We start from the raw sequence: 21,820 nt of genomic DNA, 5'->3' as shown, positions 1-21,820 counted from the left end.
CTTTTTTTATTTTTTTTCTTGATTTTTTACTGGAGCTTTTACGATCCAATGTTTACATTTATCAATATAAAGCATTTAATGAGTAAGTTAAAAAAAAATGCCAAAATCTGTGAAAAGGCCCCTTTAACCCATTTATGCCTAGAGTCTAGAAAAAGACCTTTGCAAACAGCGTAGACCCAGATGAGACGCCGCATAATGCGGCGTCTCATCTGGGTCTGCGCTGTCTGGTTCAAGGAATTTTCTGTAAGAAATATTCTAAATATAGAAATAAATATACTAGACATCCCTAACTTTGGAAATAAATTGATCCAATCTAGAAGGATGGGAGAGTCCACTAGGCATAAATGAGTTAAAAATGTCTTTCAAAAGGGACGCTCCAACAAAACTGTCATCAGTGGTTTTCTTTATTTTATTTAAAAATATCAATAGTTCGTTATCTGCAATAAATAGTGTGATGGCGACCGATCCAGTCAATTACCAACAGAACAGACAATTAAAAGATTCGACAATGCATTGTATACATGTATTTTATAACACGTAAAAACGAAAGTTCGTTTGCACAAATGATTTAAACTTATTTTAAACTAATAACTTGTTTTCACAAATAAAACATCGTAGAACAACGAATAAAAAAACTCAGAAAATCTAAAATAAATTCTTTCAAAAACTTATATGGCGACGAGAATTTATCCTCTCATGTTGCCTCCTTGGTGAAACGGATCGCCTGCAACCTGCGCGGCGAAACTTCCCCCACCGTAGCTACTTCCGCCACCAGAGTAGCCTCCGTAGTCATGCGAAGAGTAACTTCCGGAATATCCGCGGACGGCTGAGTTCCCTTGCGCGGCGGCGGAAGGACCCCCGTTAAGAAGATCTGAATCGTTTGAACGATCGTATGGCAGTTGGTAGTTCTGCTTATTCGAACTCAAGTAAGATTCTTTTCCAAAGGGCGTCTCAAGAAGGTCGTTGTAGTTGTCAGTTTCGAACGGCGTCTCATACTGGCTTGAGCTTTCGGAATTAGAACCAGCGTTCGTGGATGCAGCGCCGCGGTACGAAAATTCGCTCTTGTCGCCATTAAACTCGCCTCCAGCAAGCAGGCCATTGTTGGTACCATATTGACCGGAACCACTTTGATACCCAGAGCTATATGACGTGCCCGACGATCCAGCATAGGAATTGGAAGCAGTTCCGGTCCCGGCGGAGTAATCTGGCATCCCCATTGCCGCTGTATTTTCGGCGTTCACTCCATTTCCCGATAGGCTGGATAGTTTCCCGAAATTTACGTTTCCGTACTCGTCTAACCCCTTTGTGTTAGTGTATTGAGCGTTGTCCACGGATTCTCCACCCATATATGTTTGCCCACCCAGCGCTCCAGTCGATTGATATGAATTGATGTTAAATGGGTTTTGACCCGCGGTATTAAACTTCGAGGTATCAAACGGATTTTGATCGTGGTTACTTCCTGTGCCAGTGTTTGCCTGAAATGGAGTGCTGCCTCCCATGGCTCCCATACTTCCGGTCATTCCCGGGCCACCGCCACTATTCGGATTGCTGAAGGGCGTTTTCGCCGCGCTGAATTTGCTTGTATCAAAGGGATTAGCGCCGTAAGAGTTGGAATTTGAGTTGGAATTTGAGTTAGCGGAGGCAGAGCCGGGACCGTTACCGATGTCATAATTATTCACATTGAATGGATTACCATAATCACCCACCGCGGTGCTTGAACTTCCGGTATTCGAGTTTCCATTTCCGATCGATCCAGTATTTCCTGACGCGTATTGCCCACTTCCTGCCGTTGTTTCTTTTACAAACGCATTTCCTGCTCCGACGCCGTTCTTCACGATGCCGGACGAACTACTTCCGGAACTTCTACCGACATTCATGCCACTTTGGCCGGCGTACGAAGACGTGTCTGTCGACGCGTAAGATCCCTGGCTAGCCTCCATAGCTGTGTTGTAACGTTCGCCGTTACCACTTTCGGTCTGACCCCCCTGGGGAAGCTGATACCCGTTGCCATCGAACGGAGCTCCTAGGCTGTTTAGTTCTTGGCCTACACTGTCTTTGTTGAACAAGCCTTGAAGCATCGACTGATAAGACGACGTGTCAAACCTGCCAAATATTTGTTCTAAATGTACCTCGCTCCATTAACTGGGGTTTCTATGCGTGTGCGTAAAGTGTCATCATGAATTAGCATGTGCAGTTCGAACTGGCTTATCAGGGAGACACTTTCTCCCCTATTGATTTTTTTTCGTTTAAAAAAAGTATCTGATTAGCAAAAATCCAGTTAAGGCGAAAAGTATCGTCTCTGATTAGCCAGTGCGGACTGCACAGACTAATCTGGGAGGACCCTTCACTCACATGCGCTAAACATCCTTTTCACAAAGCGAGGTTCTATTGTGAATGAGTGTAATAAAACGGAATCGCCTATACATTTTAAGAAGAATGTTGCCTACCTGAGGAAAGTTTAATAGACTGATTTTTACAGATTGATTAACTTGATTGTTTGAATTACTCATAGATACCTCTGAGAGTGCCAAAAAATATCGTTCGTTAATCGAAAATGATGCGATGGTAAAATGACGACCAATTCACGGTAATGGAAGAGTGGTTTGACGTCCAGAGGCCTCGATTAACATGTTAATTACAACCGATACAAGTATAACAAAATATTATTCATCATGTGTCTATGGATATTTGCCAATATAACCAGTATCCAACCTGGGTCGATTCTAACCTCGAAGTGTCGCCGCAATACTCGCAGTCGGTCCCTTGTGTGCCGGGGTTTCCACCGGAATTGAGGCCCGTACCGGAACCGGAAATCTCCTTCGAGTAGTCTTGCCCCATTAAGGCCGTGGCCTTTGTGCCGGTCAAAAAGTCGCCCCCTATTGATTTCAATGATATATTCATATGGGCAGATGTTAAAGGAACAAATCGACGTGAGGCGACTAATACTATGCAAAATAATACAAGTGCAGCTTGAAACATTGTTAAATTCCCTGGTTATGTGTTTCCTGTTTTTATCGTCTTCGCTCATACCTTTTTTCTTAACTTCAATGATATATTCCAATATATGAATGTGTTTATCAATGGTAGTTTACTAGTTGACAAAACTAAGTTCAGAAAAAATCCTGAAATCCTGTGTAAGCATGGCTCCCCTGGCTCAACACGTTCTTGAGCCAAATATGCCGCGCCATTAAAAAATTCTTGTGATTTTGAATATTTTTAGTTTTTATGAAAAACACGTTTTAGCCAAGTAGAATTTTTTCTGAGCCAAATGGGTCAATTTATCGAGTTGTAGCAATTTACTAATTTGGAGAAACGCGAAAAGCTGTGGTAAGAGAAAAAACTATTTAAAAAAATAAAAAATACGATCAAGAGTTAACCGAAATTTTCTTCTACAGCGACAAAATAGTATGTACCTCGCTCTGGAAAAACGGCGTTAAAAGCGTGTGCGTAAAACATATGTCGGTTTAATGGCATTTTTGTTCAAAGAAAGTCTTTTTAAAACGAAAATCCAGTCATGGCGGCAAGCATCGTCCCTGATCAGCCAGTGCGAATTGAACAGGTTAATCTGGGACGACACTTCACGCACATGCATTAGACCCCGTTGTTTTCATAGCTATAGCCCATACGGAAGCTACGTACCGACAAGTCCACCAGGCCCCGACATCATGTACTTGGACAGGTCCATTCCCATCAGACCGCTGTCTGAAAACATCGCAACAATCATTAGATTAAATCTGAAATGCTATAAATGTAAAGTTTAACTTCAAACATGTTCATTTAAGCTCGATTGCATCGAAAATTTAATGATTTTCAAAATGCTCTCGAGTTCGTTTTCTTGATATAAACAGTACTTTGTTTCTTTTGGGGTGATCTAAAGAACGCTCTCGCAGTGGGATCGAACCAGCAATTTCAAATAGTGCAATATGTTCAATACACCAGAAAACAAGAATAAATGAAAAAAATCTTCATAACCGGAAAGTTGATGCCATAACAAATTTCCAGAAAAATCTGACCTTGACTACCACTTCCGGTTGCTCCAGAAAATGGGTTTCCACCATCACCCGCGCCGGCTTTGAATGGGTTCGTCATACTGCCACCAGATTCATTTGATCCCTCCCCAGATCCACTTCCTGTTGCAAACGGCCCACCGCCAGAATTTCCATTTTCAATTGCTCCTGCGAAAGGTCCTTTTGATTCTCTACTACCGCTACTTCCGCCGCCCGGCATCTGCCCCCCAAATCCGCGACCACCACCTCCGCTATTTCCGCCGCCCGGCATTTGACCACCAAATCCGCCACCACCACCGCTACTTCCGCCACCAGGCATTTGACCCCCAAATCCGCCACCACCACCACCGCTACTTCCGCCGCCCGGCATTTGACCTCCGAATCCGCCTCCACCATCCCCGCTACTTCCGCCACCAGGCATTTGACCCCCAAATCCGCCACCACCACCACCGCTACTTCCGCCGCCCGGCATTTTGCCTCCGAATCCGCCTCCACCACCACCGCTACTTCCGCCACCAGGCATTTGACCCCCAAATCCGCCACCACCACCCCCGCTACCTCCGCCACCAGGCCTTTGACCTCCGAATCCGCCTTCACCACCCCCGCTACCTCCGCCACCAGGCATTTGACCTCCGAATCCGCCTCCACTACCCCCGCTACCTCCGCCGCCCGGCATCTGACCCCCAAATCCCCCACCACCACCACCACCGCTACTTCCGCCACCCGCCATTTTACCGCCAAAACCGCCACCTGATCCATTCGCAAGCGGTTCTGTATCTCGTTTTGAGTGCGGTAGACCCGTTATGGTTTGGCAAAGTAAGATAAACATCATCGTTAATTGTAAATTCATGTTCAATGCCTGAAATTTCAAGTAATATCAGTGTCATCTACTAATTAAAAAGCATTCTTATTCTTTGAATAACATACATAATAATACACAGTTTTATAGACAAAAACTTATATTATATTCGACACTTCCAAATTTCAAGGGTATAGAACCAAAGTTTCTTTGTTTTCAAAGGAACTATTAAAGCACAACTTAAATACCTTACGAACATGTTTACCAATACCTATGTTAAATTTTGAGTCGACAAGTAACTGTATAAATTAATATATTTTTATATGTTAATATTTTTAAATTATACTAATTTTCTAGAAACCATAAGACATCACACTCATACGAATTTACAACCTCAGCCCATTTTCGCAGATGAAAAAAGCAAAATTGGTTGATTTATTCGGGCATTTATTTACCGCAACAGTCGTTTAATTCATAACCTTTACATTAACGGCTCATACTTATTTAAAAATATTTATATCACCGTATTTTTCGAAAGACAATATGTTTTAACCGAAATATTTAATGAAATAAAAACAATAAAATTAAATGAACAAAAAATCATACCTGGAACTCGTTCAACCAACCGAAAAAATTAGCTAATTAAAAATTAAGTGATCTTTACGTCCTATTATTTATTTCTCAGCCTACAAGAACCTGCTTAAGACTGTCGCATCGAATGTGGCAACTCCCTACTGACGTCCGGTTCCAGTTTTAATCGGTGATTACACAGATAGGACTGTGAACATTTTGAACAGGACAATTAAAAGTTTTTGTCCCTTATCCGAGCACCTGCTTTGTCGCGGGGATTACGTCATCGTCAGCATGATACAGAAACTCTTTGTTAACCCTTTTCCACTTAGATACGTATTTTCACGCATTTTAAGTCCCTTAAAAAGTTAAATTTATTATATACCTTTGTTCTGGTTTTATGCTGTTTGCACATAGCCATTTTCACTTTGGCTCTGAGTGGGAAAGGGTTAAATGTAAGTTTATCATCGTTAAACAAAGACACATTACAATTAACACAATGTATATGTTTCTCATTATCAAATGTAATATGTTTTATAATATAGACCAGGTATACCGCATGTACTGAAATGTATACCGCAGGTACTGAAATTATATGAATAACGTGACAAGAATCTTCTTAATCATGCTTTGTTTTGTAATACTGGACGTACATTTTGCAAGTCATAATAAAACACATATTCTGTTCTGTTCTGTTCTGATAAATATATTCTCAAGAGCATAGACAGTGAAAACATATTGTGTCTGTCTGCAATAACGACTCAGCAATATAAGTTAGGTAGATCGACCAAACATTTTTATGCCCCCGGATAAAAAGATCGGGGTATATTGTTTTTGGCCTGTCTGTCTGTCTGTCTGTCATTGTGTCAGTCAGTCATTGTATGTGTGTGTCACAAACTTTAACCTTGGTTTAAGTTTTATAACTTTTGCAATATTGAAGATAGCAACTTCATATTTTGCATGCATGTGTATCTCATGGAGCTGCACATTTTGAGTGGTGACAATTCAAGGTAAAGGTCATCCTTCAAGGTCAAAGGTCAAATATAATTGTATTTTTCGTTCCTAAAACTTTAACCTTCGTTAAAGTTTGGTCATTACTTTTTTAATATTGAAGATAGCAACTTGATATTTGACATGCATGTATCTCATGGAGCTGCACATTTTGAGTGGCTAAAGGTCAAGGTCAATGTCATCGTTCAAGGTCAAAGGTCAAATTTATGGCTTCAAAGCGGCGCAATAGAGGGCATTGTGATTCTGACAAACACATCTCTTGTTTTTCTTAAATTTGTGTTAAGATATTCTATTTATTTCCCACTTCTATGAGACTGTTCAACTGCAGTTATTGTCCATTACGCTGTTCAACATTTTGTATGTTAACATTCTTTATGCGAATACATTAAAAAATTCAACAACGTCTAGGCTCTTCACGAAAAATTCGAGTCGGTCAGGTGAGAGAAACAGCTTCTTCACGCCTTATGAGGACTGTGCGCACAGCATCGTCCCTGATTAGCCTGTGCGGACTGTACTTTCATCTTTTATGGAATTTTTCGTTTAAAGGAAGTATCTTTCCACTAAAAATTCAGTTTAAGAGGAAAGTGTTGTTCCTGACCCCTAATCCGGAACGACATTTATCGCACATGAATTAAGTTCATTTATCCTAGAACGAGGTCCCTATCTTCCGATGTGTTAACGTCACTCAGATCTACTGATGTGGTGTTGTTCGTCCATACTTGTACTCTGTAAAACGTTGACAACCATGTTTTATTTGTATGTACGTTTCTTTTCTTTTGCTACATAGATTATGTGTTGGGTAGGCGGTAGAGGCAGAGTTTTCGGTGGTCGTTGATTAATACATTTTGAAAGTGTTAAATAAGCTTTTTCGATTAAAACATTTTATATAAACGTAGTAACATATAAATGATCCTCTGTAAGTAACAAATGGTCCATGTAAAGTCCAAACTTTTACACATGCAAATAAACAAATACACAAAAACGCTCTAAATGGAAACTGTTATAATTTACTATTTATAATGGGCGTATCCATTTCTGTTTTGGATAAGTTGGATTTTCTTTAATTGTATTACTACCAAGCATGTACTTCGTATTGTTCGTGTATTTCCGATTGTATTACTCTGCATTGTTTATCTGCGTTTCCTAACGTGCGTCGTGGTATCTGGGTTTAATGACGATGTAACTGTTCTTTTCCCAATATAATGAAATCAACGGAACAATATTTGCAATAAAGGCATTAATTAATATCTTCCTACTTCGCTCGTGCGCAATTCTCAATCTCATCGGAAATCACGTGCTTTTCTCCACCACTTCCTGTACATTTCCAATGCGCATGCTCTCCAGTGCCTCGATAGCGTTTTCCTTCTTGTGTGCCCGGATGTGATCGAAACAGGGGCCGATATCCGAGCCTGCGGTACCCAAGATCTTCTTCCGGCCACCCACGTGACCGTCTAGGTAGTTGCTGACATCATAAACGCCGCATCTGTGTTAAAGAAAGGCTTACCGTAAACAAGAAATATCTTTAAACAAAATGATATTCGGCGTATATCCTGACTTTGAAATTAAGTAAGACAAAATATGTTTTAAAATAATTCAATTGAAAACAAAGGTTTAATTGTTGTTGTTGTTGTTTTCACTTGTCAGTCGCATATACACCGCATGAAATGTGTGTTATTAAGGGCATGTATTTTCAAATAACACACAAGTGTTCGTACATAAAAATAATACTTCGGGAGATATGTGTCCAAACATGAGTTTATTTCTTCACCATCGGAATATATAGTATGTGAATATTTTATTAACAGGCAGTTTCCTTTCGACACATTTAATTAACACTTTCAGAGCCGCGTCATGCGAAAATGGGTTTGATGGCATTTCGGCAAGCGTAGCTCACGCCCAGTCTGCGCAATTGCGTAAGAAAAGAGATTATGTTTGAAAAAAAATATATATATATAGGTTCAAACAGTAATCTGATTTTTTAAAATTATGATCAAATATATAGCTTCGTAAACTATGATATTGGGTACATTTCGATTTAACGAGTTAAAAAATGTATATATTAATAACATGCAAGTGATATAAACATAACTCAAATTGCAACAGGAAATTAAATGTTTATATTTTTACTGAAAGAGAAGCATTATTTCTGCAATCAGCAAAATCTTTTTTTTTCAATTATGAACTTGTTACCAACAGATAATCTATATCAATATACACATGTAGATTGGTTATATATATATATATTATAGAATCCGGCCAAATATGTTCAAGTTTATTAAACTACTTAATAGCTCAAACAAAACTGTATTAAGAAAGCTAGCCATGTATTGTTTAACATGCTTTAAAATAAGAGAAAATGTCATATATATGTAGTGTTAAATACAAATACATTTTTACAAAAAAATAAGGTCAGAAATATGTATTTATACCTATATTTGTAAACCTATATGCATAACATTGTGTGACCACTGTGTATTAAACCCATCCATGTACCATTCTCACGAAATATGTTCACGAACTATGTTTATTTCGTGTTTATTTAGATTATTTATTCTTTAAAATGATGTGTGTTTTTGTGTGTACTTCAACGCATGCTGTTATTTATATGTATGTTAATGACGATGAGCTTCACATGCTTAAGTCAAAAATAAACTATTCTGTTCTGTTCTGTATATATATATATATATAAACAAAAACGCTGTATTATTTTTTGCCGAAGCTTTCGACCTCACGGTCTTCATCAGCGGCCATTTTTTATTTTCAGATGTTTTATTATGAACGGAAATGACGTCGTGCATTTCCGGCGTCAATGTTGTTTGTTCTGTTCTGTTTATTAACAATAATTCTTGAACGTTGATGCCATATGGTCGGTATGTCCTTAGTTTTGACTTCCACAATTGCTCCATGGTTTTGCGGTACTCGTCCGACCCGCTGAGTTTTTCGAGTCCCATTATTTGGAAATCATCCATGGAATGTCCGTCGGTGTAGAAATGTTGAGCTACCGGGTCACTGTGCTGTGTGCGAATACGTGACAGATTCAATAGATGTCGCTACCGACCATATGACATCAACGTTCAAGAATAAACGTTAATAAAATAGCGCGTAAACAACGTTGACGCCGGAAATGCACGTGAGGTCGAAAGCTTCGGCAAAAAATAATACTGCGTTTTTTGTTTAAATACAACAAGGCTAATAGAGACTTTGTTATATATATATATATATATATATATATATATATATATATATATATATATATATATATATATATATATATATATATATATATATATATATATATATATATATTGCATAACCATTTAGTAATTATGGCGAATTATGCAAACTTGTAAGTAATCCAAACGCCGCTCTTCTCGGTCACGTGATTCTTCACTTCCGCTCGAGGGTAGGAACGAAATCCCGTCACGCATGCGCCTGCTTCTAAGGGAGGGGAATCACCTGTGCCTGGGATGGGACTGGGCTCCCGGTTGTAGAAGTACTTGTTGAGAAAGTAACCTGCAAAGGAGTAGTGGTAGAAGAAGTAGTAGTACATTTTTGTAGTAGAAGTAGTGGTAGAAGTAGTAGTAGCAGTAGTAGTAGTAGTAGTAGTAGTAGTAGTAGTAGTAGTAGTAGTAGTAGTAGTAGTAGTAGTAGAAGTAGTAGTAGTAGTAGAAGTAGAGGTAGTAGTAGTAGTAGTAGTAGTAGTAGCAGTAATAGTAGTAGTAGTAGTAGTAATAGTAGTAGAAGTAGTAGTAGTAGTAGTAGTAGTAGTAGTAGTAGTAGTAGTAGTAGTAGTAGTAGTAGTAGTAGTAGTAGTAGTAGAAGTAGTAGTAGTAGTAGTAGAAGAAGAAGTAGTAGTAGTAGTAGTAGTAGTAGTAGTAGTAGTAGTAGTAGTAGTAGTAGTAGTAGTAGTAGTAGTAGTAGTAGTAGTAGTAGTAGTAGTAGTAGTAGTAGTAGTAGTAGTAGTAGTAGTAGTAGAAGTAGTAGTAGTAGTAGTAGTAGTAGTAGTAGTAGTAGTAATCGATGTTGAGTTAAAAGGGTAATTTCTTTGATGAACAAGGGCTGTTTGTAAAACATGCATGCCCCCCATATGGGCTCTCCGTTGAAGTGACAGCCATTGTGTGAATATGTTTTTTGTCACCTTGACCTTTGACCTAGTGACCTGAAAATCAATAGGGGTCATCTGCCAGTCATGATCAATGTACCTATGAAGCTTCATGATCCTAGCCATAAGCGTTCTTGAGTTATCATCCGGACACCATTTTACTATTTCGGGTCACCGTGACCTTGACCTTTGACCTAGTGACCTGAAAATCAATAGGAGTCATCTGCGAGTCATGATCAATCTACCTGTTAAGTTTCATGATCCTAGGAATAAGCGTTCTTCAGTTATCATCCGGAAACCATTTTACTATTTCGGGTCACCGTGACCTTGACCTTTGACCAAGTCACCTTAAAATCGATAGGGGTCATCTGCGAGTCATGATCAATGTACCTATCAAGTTTCATGATCCTAGGCCTAAGCGTTCTTGAGTTATCATCCGGAAACCATTTTAATATTTCGGATCACCGTGACCTTGACCTTTGACCAAGTGACCTGAAAATCAATAGGGGTCATCTGAAAGTCATGATCAATCTACCTACGAAGTTTCATGATCCTAGGCATAAACGTTCTTGAGTTATCATCCGGAAACCATTTTACTATTTCGGGTCACTGTGACCTTGACCTTTGACCTAGTGACCTGAAAATCGATAGGGGTCATCTGCGAGTCATGATCAATGTACCTATCAAGTTTCATGATCCTAGGCCTAAGCGTTCTTGAGTTATCATCCGGAAACCATTTTACTATTTCGGGTCACTGTGACATTGACCTTTGACCTAGTGATCTGAAAATCAATAGGGGTCATCTGCGAGTCATGATCAATCTACCTATCAAGTTTCATGATCCTAGGCCTAAGCGTTCTTGAGTTATCATCCGGAAACCATTTTACTATTTCGGGTCACCGTGACCTTGACCTTTGACCTAGTGACCTCAAAATCAATACGGGTCATCTGCTAGTTATGATCAATGTACCTATGAAGTTTCATGATCCTAGGCCTAAGCGTTCTTGAGTTATCATCCGGAAACCACCTGGTGGACGGACCGACCGACCGACAGACCGACCGACAGACCGACATGTGCAAAGCAATATACCACCTCTTCTTTGAAGGGGGGCATAATAAGTCGTTCCTTTGTCAGTCGATCAAAGAATGTCTATTCACAAAGAATTGCCTGCTTGCATCCAGTGCGTTAAAATGGAAAAGATGGATGGCGATGAAGAAATGTGTCCAGAATTTTAACTCGTCATGGAAGCAAATTAATTTTTACGAAAATAAACATGGTTAGAAGATCTACACAACTTCACGTAGATTTCTACACATTTTGTAAATTTCAAAATGGCAGCCATCTTTGTTTTCGGTATTTTACAGTGATGAAACCAGAATCGTAGTTTGAACACAACCGTCTGTGTTCTACTTGATTGTGTAACATTTGGAACGCTGATTAAATTTGAATCGAGGCTAATAGCGATATTTGTCTCGTTTCTCTTCTTTTGCGTGGAATTCTTAAGGACTATTTCGAGTTCCGTAAACGGGAAAAACGGGAAAGATCACAAATAATATTACTACGCAATGTTAGATTCAGCTATTTTAATGTGTTTTTGCTTTTATTTTATAAATTAAAGCCTACTATTTTTATTGCATCGGAAATAAAGTAATTAAAAAAATATTGTAAGATAAATAGAAGTAGTAGTAGCAGAAGTAGAAGTAGTAGTAGAAGAAGTAGTAGTAGTAGTAGTAGTAGTAGTAGTAGTAGTAGTAGTAGTAGTAGTAGTAGTAGTAGTAGTAGTAGTAGTAGTAGTAGTAGTAATTGTAGTAGCAGCAGCAACAGCAACAGCAGCAGCTGTAGTAGTAGTTGTAGTAGTAGTAGTAGTAGTAGTAGTAGTAGTAGTAGTAGTAGTAGTAGTAGTAGTAGTAGTAGTAGTAGTAGTAGTAGTAGTAGTAGTAGTGTTGTAGTAGTAGTAGTAGTAGTAGTAGTAGTAGTAGTAGTAGTAGTAGTAGAAGTAGTAGTAGTAGTAGTAGTAGTAGTAGTAGTAGTAGTAGTAGTAGTAGTAGTAGTAGTAGAAGTAGTAGAAGTAGTAGTAGTAGTAGTAGTAGTAGTAGTAGTAGTAGTAGTAGCAGTAGTAGTAGTAGTAGTAGTAGTAGTAGTAGTAGTAGTAGTAGTAGTAGTAGTAGTAGTAGTAGTAGTAGAAGTAGTAGTAGAAGTAGTAGAAGTAGTAGTAGTAGTAGTAGTAGTAGTAGTAGTAGTAGTAGTAGTAGTAGTAGTAGAAGTAGAAGTAGTAGTAGTAGTAGTAGTAGTAGTAGTAGTAGTAGTAGTAGTAGACCCTAAAGACTATTAGTTCGGTTACGGAATAGTTCGCAATTTTAGAAACGATCCTGGCACGTTCAGGGTATGGTGTGAAGCACCTTGTGCCCTGCAGTACACAGTTAAACGCCTCTCATCCGAAAGACGTGTTAGTATGTAAGAGGATAGTGGAGAATTGATTCTGCGATGCCTGGGGTCTTGGTTAGTATCACTAACATACTTTGTTTGACCGTGCTTTGTAAAAAAGGGGGTTTCATGCATGCGTTAAACTCCCTTTTCACAGAGCACGACTCAATTAAATAGTTTGACTCAACTGTGAGTTTTTTTCTTAATGTTTGCGGTCAGTTTGATCATCATGCTTAATTTCGGGTTCACAGAAGGTTTTGTGAGCTATGGCAGAGTCTGACTCAATGCTGAGGCTAAGGGGGAAGATGTGCATAGTCTTAAAGTCGAGATTCGAGATTGTTCGTGCTCTGACCGACATGATCAATATCATTTGAGTGGAAACTCATATCTCATGTTTAGAATTGAACTAAACCATTTAGAAAATAAATGATACTCGGCCTTGGTATGACCACTAGACCGCGACTACGATCTTTTTAGTTAAAGATGTCAAACTTCCTTTTTATTAAGAACTTTCTCAATATTAAGTAAAATGGACTAAATAGTTACTGCCAGTGGACCCGAATATGAATTACTTGTCACACTGCAGTAGTTCTATTAAAGTGGAAGATACTCGTTTAAATGCTATTGTTGATAAAGGTTGTCAGCCAACTTGTTTTAACTAAAATGATAAACCGTGCTTTCAATCAATGTTTATTTCTTTAGTGAAACCCTTGCATAAGCATTTTTTTAACTTCACAATTTTGAATTCTTGAGTATAAACTTTCAGTAGAAAGATATACAATTTCTTTCATTTTTGTTTCTTGAAAAGCAACACACAAAACGTTACAATCCTAATAAGTATCAAATATCACTTCTTAGTTTTATTATCAAACAGTAGCATACTGAAGTTGAAAACAATTAAAATGCACACAGTCTGAAATATATGGTTGTCATCAATTTAGCTTGAAAACAGTTTATATATACTAAAACAAAAGTTGTAATCAACGAAGCATTTAGACAATACCCATACTATCTACTGTACCATTAATGTGTACCTGATACGCCAGTAACCCCCGTCACCGCCGCCAAGAGTGTGAAGTTCCGGGTTGTACTACTGCCCTTTCCGCGTCCAGAACTCACACATCGGAATGGATTGCACGAACGTTGCCGTAGCAACCATTTGCAGGAAGCAGAACGCAGTGGAAGAATGGCGCGCGACATCATCCTTGGTTACACTGAAACGCTGTTTGGAGGCTGACGTTAGTTTATATGAACGTGCAAGATCTATTGGAAAATCAATATTGTAATATATATAACTGTTACTATAGTTACTAGCCAAATGCAAAACTCATATTTGAATGTGGTAACTCTTCAGTTATAAGAACGTGTATACAAACGAGCCTTGCTCCGGGAAAACGGGGCTTAATGCATATGCGTAACGTGTCGTCCCAGATTAGCCTGTGCTAATCTTGGATAAAACTTTACGCACACGCATTAAACCCCTTTTCCAAAGACTATCTCATAGTGAAGAGGTCGACAATAAAGAACCTACACACACATATTTCTTTGGATTACAATAATTAACTTGGACTTAACAGTTAACAGTTCGCACGATGTTCTTTTAGTTTTCTTAGAAGTATTTCGTTTGACTTGCCATGCAAAGAATCACATTAACAAGAGCTGTCTCCATCGGATGACATATGGCCCCCAAAAACGCTTTGATAGTTATGTAAGACAGCTAAATAACAGAACAAATTTTCGAAACCTAAATGCCGACCCTAACTTCAAGGTCATGGCCACAGGGGTCAAGATTTGTGTGCCTATAGAAAGGCCTTGTCCATATACACATGCATACCAAATATGAAGGTTACATCATGAATTTTGAAGAAGATCCGATGAAAATTACTTGAGTAATTGAGCGGAAACACAATTTTTTAATGATTCGAGGGCCATAACTCAGAAGTGCCTGGGTAAATTTGGCTGATTATTGAACTTAACCTAGATTTTATTGCCTTTAACATTTTTATGAAGTTTGGTGAAAATCCGATGACAATTGCTTGAGTTATTGAGCAAAAACGAGATTCAATGGCCGTAGCTCGGGAGTGTCTTGGTCAATTTGGCTGATTATCGAACTTGACCTAGATGTTATGACCTTACACATTTTCATAAAGTGTGGCGAAGATCCAATGACATTTGCTCGAGTTATTGAGCGGAAACGAGCAAAAACGCAATTGTTCGATGATTCAAGGGCCGTAACTCGAAAGTGTCTGGGTAAATTTGACTGATTATCAAACTTGACCTAGATGTTATTGCCTTTCACATTTTCATGAAATATTGAGAAGATACAATGACAATTGCTGGAGTTGTTGAGCAGAAACGAGAAAAAACGCAATTTTTCGATGATTGAAGGGTCGTAACTCAGGAGTGTCTGGGTCAATTTGACGATTATCGAACTTGAGCTAGATGTTATTGCCTTACACATTGTCATGAAGTGTGGCGAAGATCTTATGACATTTGCTCGAGTTATTGAGCGGAAACGGAAAAAAATCCTAATTTTACGATGATTCAAGGGCCGTAACTCAGGCGTGTCATGTTCAATTTTGCTGATTATCAAACTTGACCTAGATGTTATTGCCTTACACATTTTCATGAAGTTTGGTGAAGATCTTATGACAATTGCTAGAATTATTGAGCGGAAACGAGAAAAAAAAAATTACGATGATTCAAGGGCCGTAACTCAAGAGTATCTGGGTCAATATGGCCGATTATCGAACTTGACCTAGATGTTATTGCCTTACACATTTTCATGAAGTTTGGTGAAGATCTGATGACAATTGCTTGACTTATTGAGCAGAAACTAGTCCGTACGGACGGACGGACGGACAGATGGACGGACTAACTAACTCACGGACGGTGTGATTTTATGTTCTGGGGACATAAAAACGTAACTCACTAGAATAATTACTTATCAGTACTGATTCGTTGTTTGTGTTTACACAAAACGTGTGCAGTAGTCATAGGCGGATCCAACGGAAGTGGGGTGGGCGGACGCGGCGTACGCTCCCCCTAAAATCGCCAAAGTAAAGTCTATTCATTTGATATTTCACACTAAACTAGATCTTAATCAACTATTTAAACTCATTTTCCTTCTTTTTCGTTCACAACATTTCCCATTTATCACGGACAATCGCTTAATGATTTAACTTTAGACTCTCTGTCGCCATTCCATTTCTTCCGGCTATATCCATCCGTATTACGTATAAACTATGCACTTATTAGCATTATAAGAAGGTACTTTGATGAAAGTACATAAAGCGTGACATGCTCGAGAAGTGGTTGTCAAAGCCTTCAAAATAACTAAAATCGTGGAGCTTCCGGGACCCCCTGGACCCCCAGCAAATTTTTCAACATTCCCCCCACCCTAATCAGAAATCGACCGCCTTTTGTAGTGAGATTATAATATCTCAAACAACCAAAAACATTTCTAATAGCATGCACCTTCAAAATATTACCCGAAAATGTGATTTAAAAAAGCACTTATCATAAAAGTACTTAACAGGGACGATACTTTCCGCCTAAACAGGACTTTCTTTTAAAGAATACTTTCTTCAAATGGAATTTTCCATAAATCTAAGAGAGTCGTCTCTGATTAGCCTATGTGGATAATAGTCTGGGACGACACTTTACGCACATGCATAAAGCCTTGTTTGATTAGCCTGTGTGGAATGCTAGTCTGGGACGACACTTTACGCACATGCATAAAGCCTTGTTTGATTAGCCTGTGTGGATGCTAGTCTGGGACGATACTTTACGGACATGCATTAAGCCTTGTTTAATAAGCCTGTATGGATGCTAGTCTGGGACGACACTTTACGCACATGCATTAAGCCTTGTTTGATTAGCCTGTGTGGATGCTAGTCTGGGACGACACTTTACGCACATGCATTAAGCCTTGTTTGATTAGCCCATGTGAATGCTAGTCTGGGACGACACTTGACGCACATGCATTAAGCCTTGTTTGATTAGCCTGTGTGGATGCTAGTCTAGGACGACACTTTACGCACATGCATTAAGCCTTGTTTGATTAGCCTGTGTGGATGCTAGTCTGGGACGACACTTTACGCACATGCATTAAGCCTTGTTTGATTAGCCTGTGTGGATGCTAGTCTGGGACGACACTTTACGCACATGCATTAAGCCTTGTTTGATTAGCCTGTGTGGATGCTAGTCTGGGACGACACTTTACGCACATGCATTAAGCCTTGTTTTCTAAGAGCAAGGTACATATGCGCAAACATTTGCTGATACTCCTAAGAAATTCGACAACTACAACTGTAGCCGAACACAATCAAAAAGTCCGCTCAGAAAAAACAGTTTGTCCCAAAATGAAACTAACCAGTAGAAATAACATTTCCAAAGCAATTATTGTCGCGCTATTTCTCCCCAATTTCAATGCATTTTCTGGTATTTAGTGCCTTATGGTACACCATACTCTTTATGAGCCCGGTGCTGCTATTAGCTTGTTTCATTTACATCTGTTAATAAGATTAACCGTAGATTGTCCGCTCATATGGGCCAATTCATTAAAATATTATTATAGTTTAACCGAAGCTCTGATGTATAAGCAGCTGTTATATATAAACATATGTAAATATATTATATGCCAGTTCAGAGACGTGATAGATACTCGATGCAAATAATAAATAGCGATGATGAGAGTGGACATCCTTGTCGAACCCCTCGTTCGATGTTAAAACTATTTGAAAAGAAGCAATTGTTAATGATCATACTGTTAATATCGGTATAGAATAGTTTGACCCATTGAATGAGACTTTCACCAAAGTTCATATTTTCTAAGCAAGAGAACATAAATGAATGATCAAGCGAATCGAATGCCTTTTCAAAGTCTGCAAAGAATATTAGACCAGGATTATTTGAATTGTTGAAATAGTTTATGCATTCTTGGATAAGACGAACGTTTTCACCAATGTAACGTCCTTTTATGAAACCAGATTGAGATTTTGAAATGATTGATGGTAATATTTTCTTTATTCTGTTTGCTTTACTTTTAGTTGCAATTTTAAAATCATTGTTTAGTAAACTAATCGGGCGCCAGTTTAATAAGGATTCTAAGTTTTTTCCAGGTTTTGGAATAAGTGATATAATACCTTGTTTTTGTAGCGTAGTTAAGTTTTCGTTGTTAAATGAAAAGTTAAGTGAATTAATTAGATGTGTTTTTATATCATTCCAGAATATTTTATATAATTCGATTGTGATGCCATCAGATCCTGGGCTTTTGTTATTTTGCATTTCTTTTAGGGCTAATCCACATTCATATTCATTAAGCAATCCGTCGCACATTTGTTTTTCTTCCTGGTTTAAAGCGTGATGTGTATTTTTAAAAAGGGTGTTATTTTCAACATTTTTTCGTTTATAGAGGGTTTCGTAAAATAAACGTTGTTCTTCTAGTATTTGAGTTCTGTTTGTTATGTCTTTGCCATTGACTACTAATTTGTGTACAGTTTTTTGTTCACTTATACGTTTTTCAATGTTTGCGAAATATTTTGTATTTTTTTCATTATGTTCAACATGCTGTGCACGCGCTCTCAGTATTATTCCATTGAGATGTGTATGATAGATTCCATCTAATATTTGTTTTTTTAATGTTATTTCATTTTCAATGTCGGTGGTATCATTTGTGTTTGTTTGATGCAATTGTTTTTCAAGTGTTTCAATGGTTTTGATGGTTTCAGTTTCAAGTTTGTGTGTTTCTTTTTGTTTAAATGATGTGTATCTAATTGTTGTGTTACGTATATTTCCTTTAATTACTTCCCATAAGGTGTTTGGGTTTGCATCTTTATTATTTTGAACTGTATTTAATATTTCCTGTTTTATTTGTGTTTGATAATGTGTATCTAATAAGATGCTGTTGTTAATTTTAAAGTATCCTGGGCCTCTTTCAGGTTGTATATTGTGCAGTTTAAGTTCAACTAGAGAGTGGTCAGTCATAAATCCTGGTTTTATGTTACACGTGTCAATAATGTTGCAAAGAGATTCAGATATTAAAAAATAGTCTAATCTACAAAATATTGTTGGTTTTGTGTTTGAGTGCCAGGTGAATTTGCTTTCGTTTGGGTATACTGTACGCCAGATATCTATCATATTGTAGTTTTCGATTATGTTATTTAAAATGTTTCTATTTTTAGTATGAGTATAAAGGTTTCCATTCTTTTTATCCAATAATGGGTTCAGGACAGTATTGAAATCACCACCGATTATAATATTTTTATCTTGGTTATTAATTATAAAGGATTGTAATGTTTCGTAAAATGTGGAATCGTCTATGTTAGGGCCGTAGACGTTGATTAATGTTATTTGTGTTTCGTGTATTTTGATATCTATACTTGCTTGTCTGCCAATTATTATTTCCTTAAAGTTATCGACTGTGACCCCTATATTATTTTTTATCAGAAAGGCAATGCCTTGTTTATTAGTATGTTCTCCACTGAGATAGATTTCTCCGTCCCATTCATCTTTTAAGGTTTGTGCTAAAGTAGGTGTCAAATGACATTCTTGTAAAAAGCATATGCTATAATTTTTTTCGTCTAACCATTTGAAGATTTTTTTTCGTTTGTCTTTATTGGTTAATCCTTTAACATTTAAAGTACATAATTTAATCATTTAAGTATGTGGAGGGTGATGTGAATGGTACATTGTGTGTGAGGGGTCTTTCGGTGCGTGTGTTTTCGTGTTTGTGCTTGCTGGTGTGTGCGCGCGTTTTGACACGCGTGAAATGCGCGTGTGCTGTGCATGTACGTGTAAAGGGGTGTGCGCTCGGGTTCGTGTGCGTGTGTGTGTGTGTGTGTCTACGTGTGTGTGCGTGTGTGTGTGTATGAACGTGTGTGCTTGTAGTGTGTGCGTGTGTGTGTGTTTGTTTGTGTTCGGTTTGTGTGTGTGTGTGTGTGTGTGTGTGTGTGTGTGTGTGTGTGTGTGTGTGTGTGTGTGTGTGTGTGTGTGTGTGTGTGTGTGTGTGTGTGTGTGTGTGTGTGTGTGTGTGTGTGTGTGTGTGTGTGTGTGTGTGTGTGTGTGTGTGTGTGTGTGTGTGTGTGTGTGTGTGTGTGTGTGTGTGTGTGTGTGTGTGTGTGTGTGTGTGTGTGTGTGTGTGTATAACTGTTATCTACGTCTCTGGCCAGTTAAATGACAGATCGACGCATGTTAATCGTTAGAATATGATAAAATGCACGTACTGTCTGATTTTAAAGGTAAAATAACATCCACAATCTGCAGTGCGGTCTTATAAAGCATGTGTAATGCATAACACTAAAAAAGGTTAACCTCGATATTTTTATCGAAAATAAAATCCAATATACCTGTGCCTAATTTTAATATGGCAAAGACAATACACATTTATTATTAGTCAGCCTTCAACTTTCGACTTCATAAACAGTGCAAGACCTGTTTAAAACAAAGGGAGTAAACCGTCTTTGATTCTATGTCCTTAAATAATCAGAGTACATCAACGCTGCAAGAGACTGAGTTTAACACAATTCTGTTTTAATTGGTCTCAAAATTATTTAGGCTTTCCATACTGGAAATATTGCGACCATTCCATGCATTTGCAGTTCCCGCATAGCTCTAAAGTAGCCAATACAGTTTGTCAACCAGTTCCGGATAATCAGCAGTTCCGATTAATTTGTATTTAATTTTCCATAATGCCCCAATAAAAACAATATGATAAGTGTCTACGGTAAACATTAGGTAAAGGAATAAATGAACAAAGTTTTAGCAAGAAGGCTTTCGTATTATGCTTACATGGGGGGATAATTGCAGCAAAAAGTTAACCGGAACTGATTGAATGAGTTATGTTTTGAAATGTGGGTATGGATATAGAAGGCTTTATTATTATCAAATAAACTTTTTGCTGATTGAAAACAATGCCATGACAATGTTTTGAAATACTAAGTCTGTAAGTTGAATGATATTTAATAATTTTCCGAAGGGTGAACTTTAATTAATTATTTTTGACAAAAATCTGCATATGCCGTCTGGCCTAACCTGTTATCATACAAAATCATAAAATGTTACCCTTTATTTTTACATCTTCTCACATTGACACTAACTCCCCAAAAAAATATTGTGGTCAAAAGAATTAACGTTTTGTGCCGGGTAATTCTAAACTGGTTGACTGACTGTATCAAAGAGTAAAATGTGCCTATGTACCATAGTTCTAATGGTGTTCAAAGACACGCATACGTGTCTTCGTTTTAATGTTTGTTCTTCTTGTTTTCTTGCGATCGATTGACTCATTATTGGTCTTTCCAGCAGACCTACTGAGTGACCGTAGCAAGTATAACATTAACGTTCATCTGTATAATAATTCAGCCGCGCTCTGAGAAAAGTGGGTTTAGTTCATGTGCGTTAAGTGTCGTCCCATATTAGCTTGTGCAGTCCGCACTTAGTTTATGCTGATAAGATACTTTCTTTAAACGAACAATATCATAAAAGTTGAAAGTGTCGTCACTGATTAGCCTGTGCGGACTGCACAGACTATTCTGGGACGACACATAACGCACATGCACTAAACTCCTTTTTCGTTACTTGTTACTTAGTTTAGTTTAAATATATAAACGCTCTCGAGTCCGTTTCCTGGGCCTACAACCAGTACTTGGTGTCTTTGGGAGAGATCTAAAGAACGCTCTCACGGTGGGGATCGAACCCGTGACCTTCCGGTCGCTAGGCGGACACCATATCCATTACACCACGGCGACCTTCAAAGTAAGTACTTGTTACTTTGGCCTCTGATAATGATATTGACCTTTCAGGTTATGAGACATTTGATGCAAACACCCTCAGTCTCCCCATGGCTGTAGAGTGTTTTAAAATTGAATGATTGAATGAAAAAGTTACAACTTTGATAAGTTGTTTTA

General features: G+C 38.2%; 2 protein-coding genes across 3 annotated transcripts; both read right to left on the bottom strand.

Annotated features, from left to right (window-relative positions):
• Positions 1–391: 391 nt before the first annotated feature.
• Positions 392–4,737, bottom strand: LOC127831462 (loricrin-like). Its single transcript, XM_052356448.1, has 4 exons — positions 4,014–4,737; positions 3,640–3,702; positions 2,729–2,876; positions 392–2,103 (listed from the first exon to the last, which is right to left on the bottom strand). Exons 1-4 carry the CDS (start codon positions 4,735–4,737, stop codon positions 687–689), a joined length of 2,352 nt encoding a protein of 783 aa, XP_052212408.1. The 3' UTR covers positions 392–686.
• A 1,367-nt stretch (positions 4,738–6,104) lies between these two features.
• On the bottom strand, positions 6,105–20,368 carry LOC127881413 (uncharacterized). 2 transcript variants are annotated; one of them, XM_052429282.1, is made up of 4 exons: positions 20,141–20,262; positions 13,949–14,136; positions 9,732–9,900; positions 6,105–7,870 (listed from the first exon to the last, which is right to left on the bottom strand). In XM_052429282.1, exons 2-4 carry the CDS (start codon positions 14,115–14,117, stop codon positions 7,678–7,680), a joined length of 531 nt encoding a protein of 176 aa, XP_052285242.1. In that variant the 5' UTR covers positions 14,118–14,136; positions 20,141–20,262; the 3' UTR covers positions 6,105–7,677. The 2 variants fall into 2 exon arrangements, with proteins under 2 accessions (XP_052285242.1, XP_052285243.1); XM_052429283.1 differs by lacking the exon at positions 20,141–20,262 and adding an exon at positions 20,264–20,368 and having other exon boundaries at positions 6,112–7,870.
• Positions 20,369–21,820: the final 1,452 nt, after the last annotated feature.

The sequence above is a fragment of the Dreissena polymorpha genome, chromosome 5, assembly GCF_020536995.1.
Source record: "Dreissena polymorpha isolate Duluth1 chromosome 5, UMN_Dpol_1.0, whole genome shotgun sequence".
In the NCBI taxonomy this organism is placed as follows: Eukaryota; Metazoa; Mollusca; class Bivalvia; order Myida; family Dreissenidae; genus Dreissena; species Dreissena polymorpha.
Note: the sequence above shows the minus strand (reverse complement) of the source record. Positions and strands in the feature narration are given on the sequence as shown.

Bases quoted from the DNA above. Each gene is read 5' to 3' on its own strand.
- LOC127881413 (XM_052429283.1), bottom strand. From the start codon at position 14,117: ATGATGTCGCGCGCCATTCTTCCACTGCGTTCTGCTTCCTGCAAATGG. The intron at 9,901-13,948 runs GTACACATTAAT...ACTCCTTTGCAG, and splicing joins GGGGGTTACTGGCGTATCAG to GTTACTTTCTCAACAAGTAC. The intron at 7,871-9,731 runs GTTTGCATAATT...TCTTTAACACAG, and splicing joins GGCGTTTGGATTACTTACAA to ATGCGGCGTTTATGATGTCA.
- LOC127831462 (XM_052356448.1), bottom strand. From the start codon at position 4,737: ATGGCGGGTGGCGGAAGTAGCGGTGGTGGTGGTGGTGGGGGATTTGGG. The intron at 2,877-3,639 runs GTACGTAGCTTC...TGAAATCAATAG, and splicing joins GGGGCCTGGTGGACTTGTCG to GGGGCGACTTTTTGACCGGC. The intron at 2,104-2,728 runs GTTAGAATCGAC...AATATTTGGCAG, and splicing joins TATTGCGGCGACACTTCGAG to GTTTGACACGTCGTCTTATC.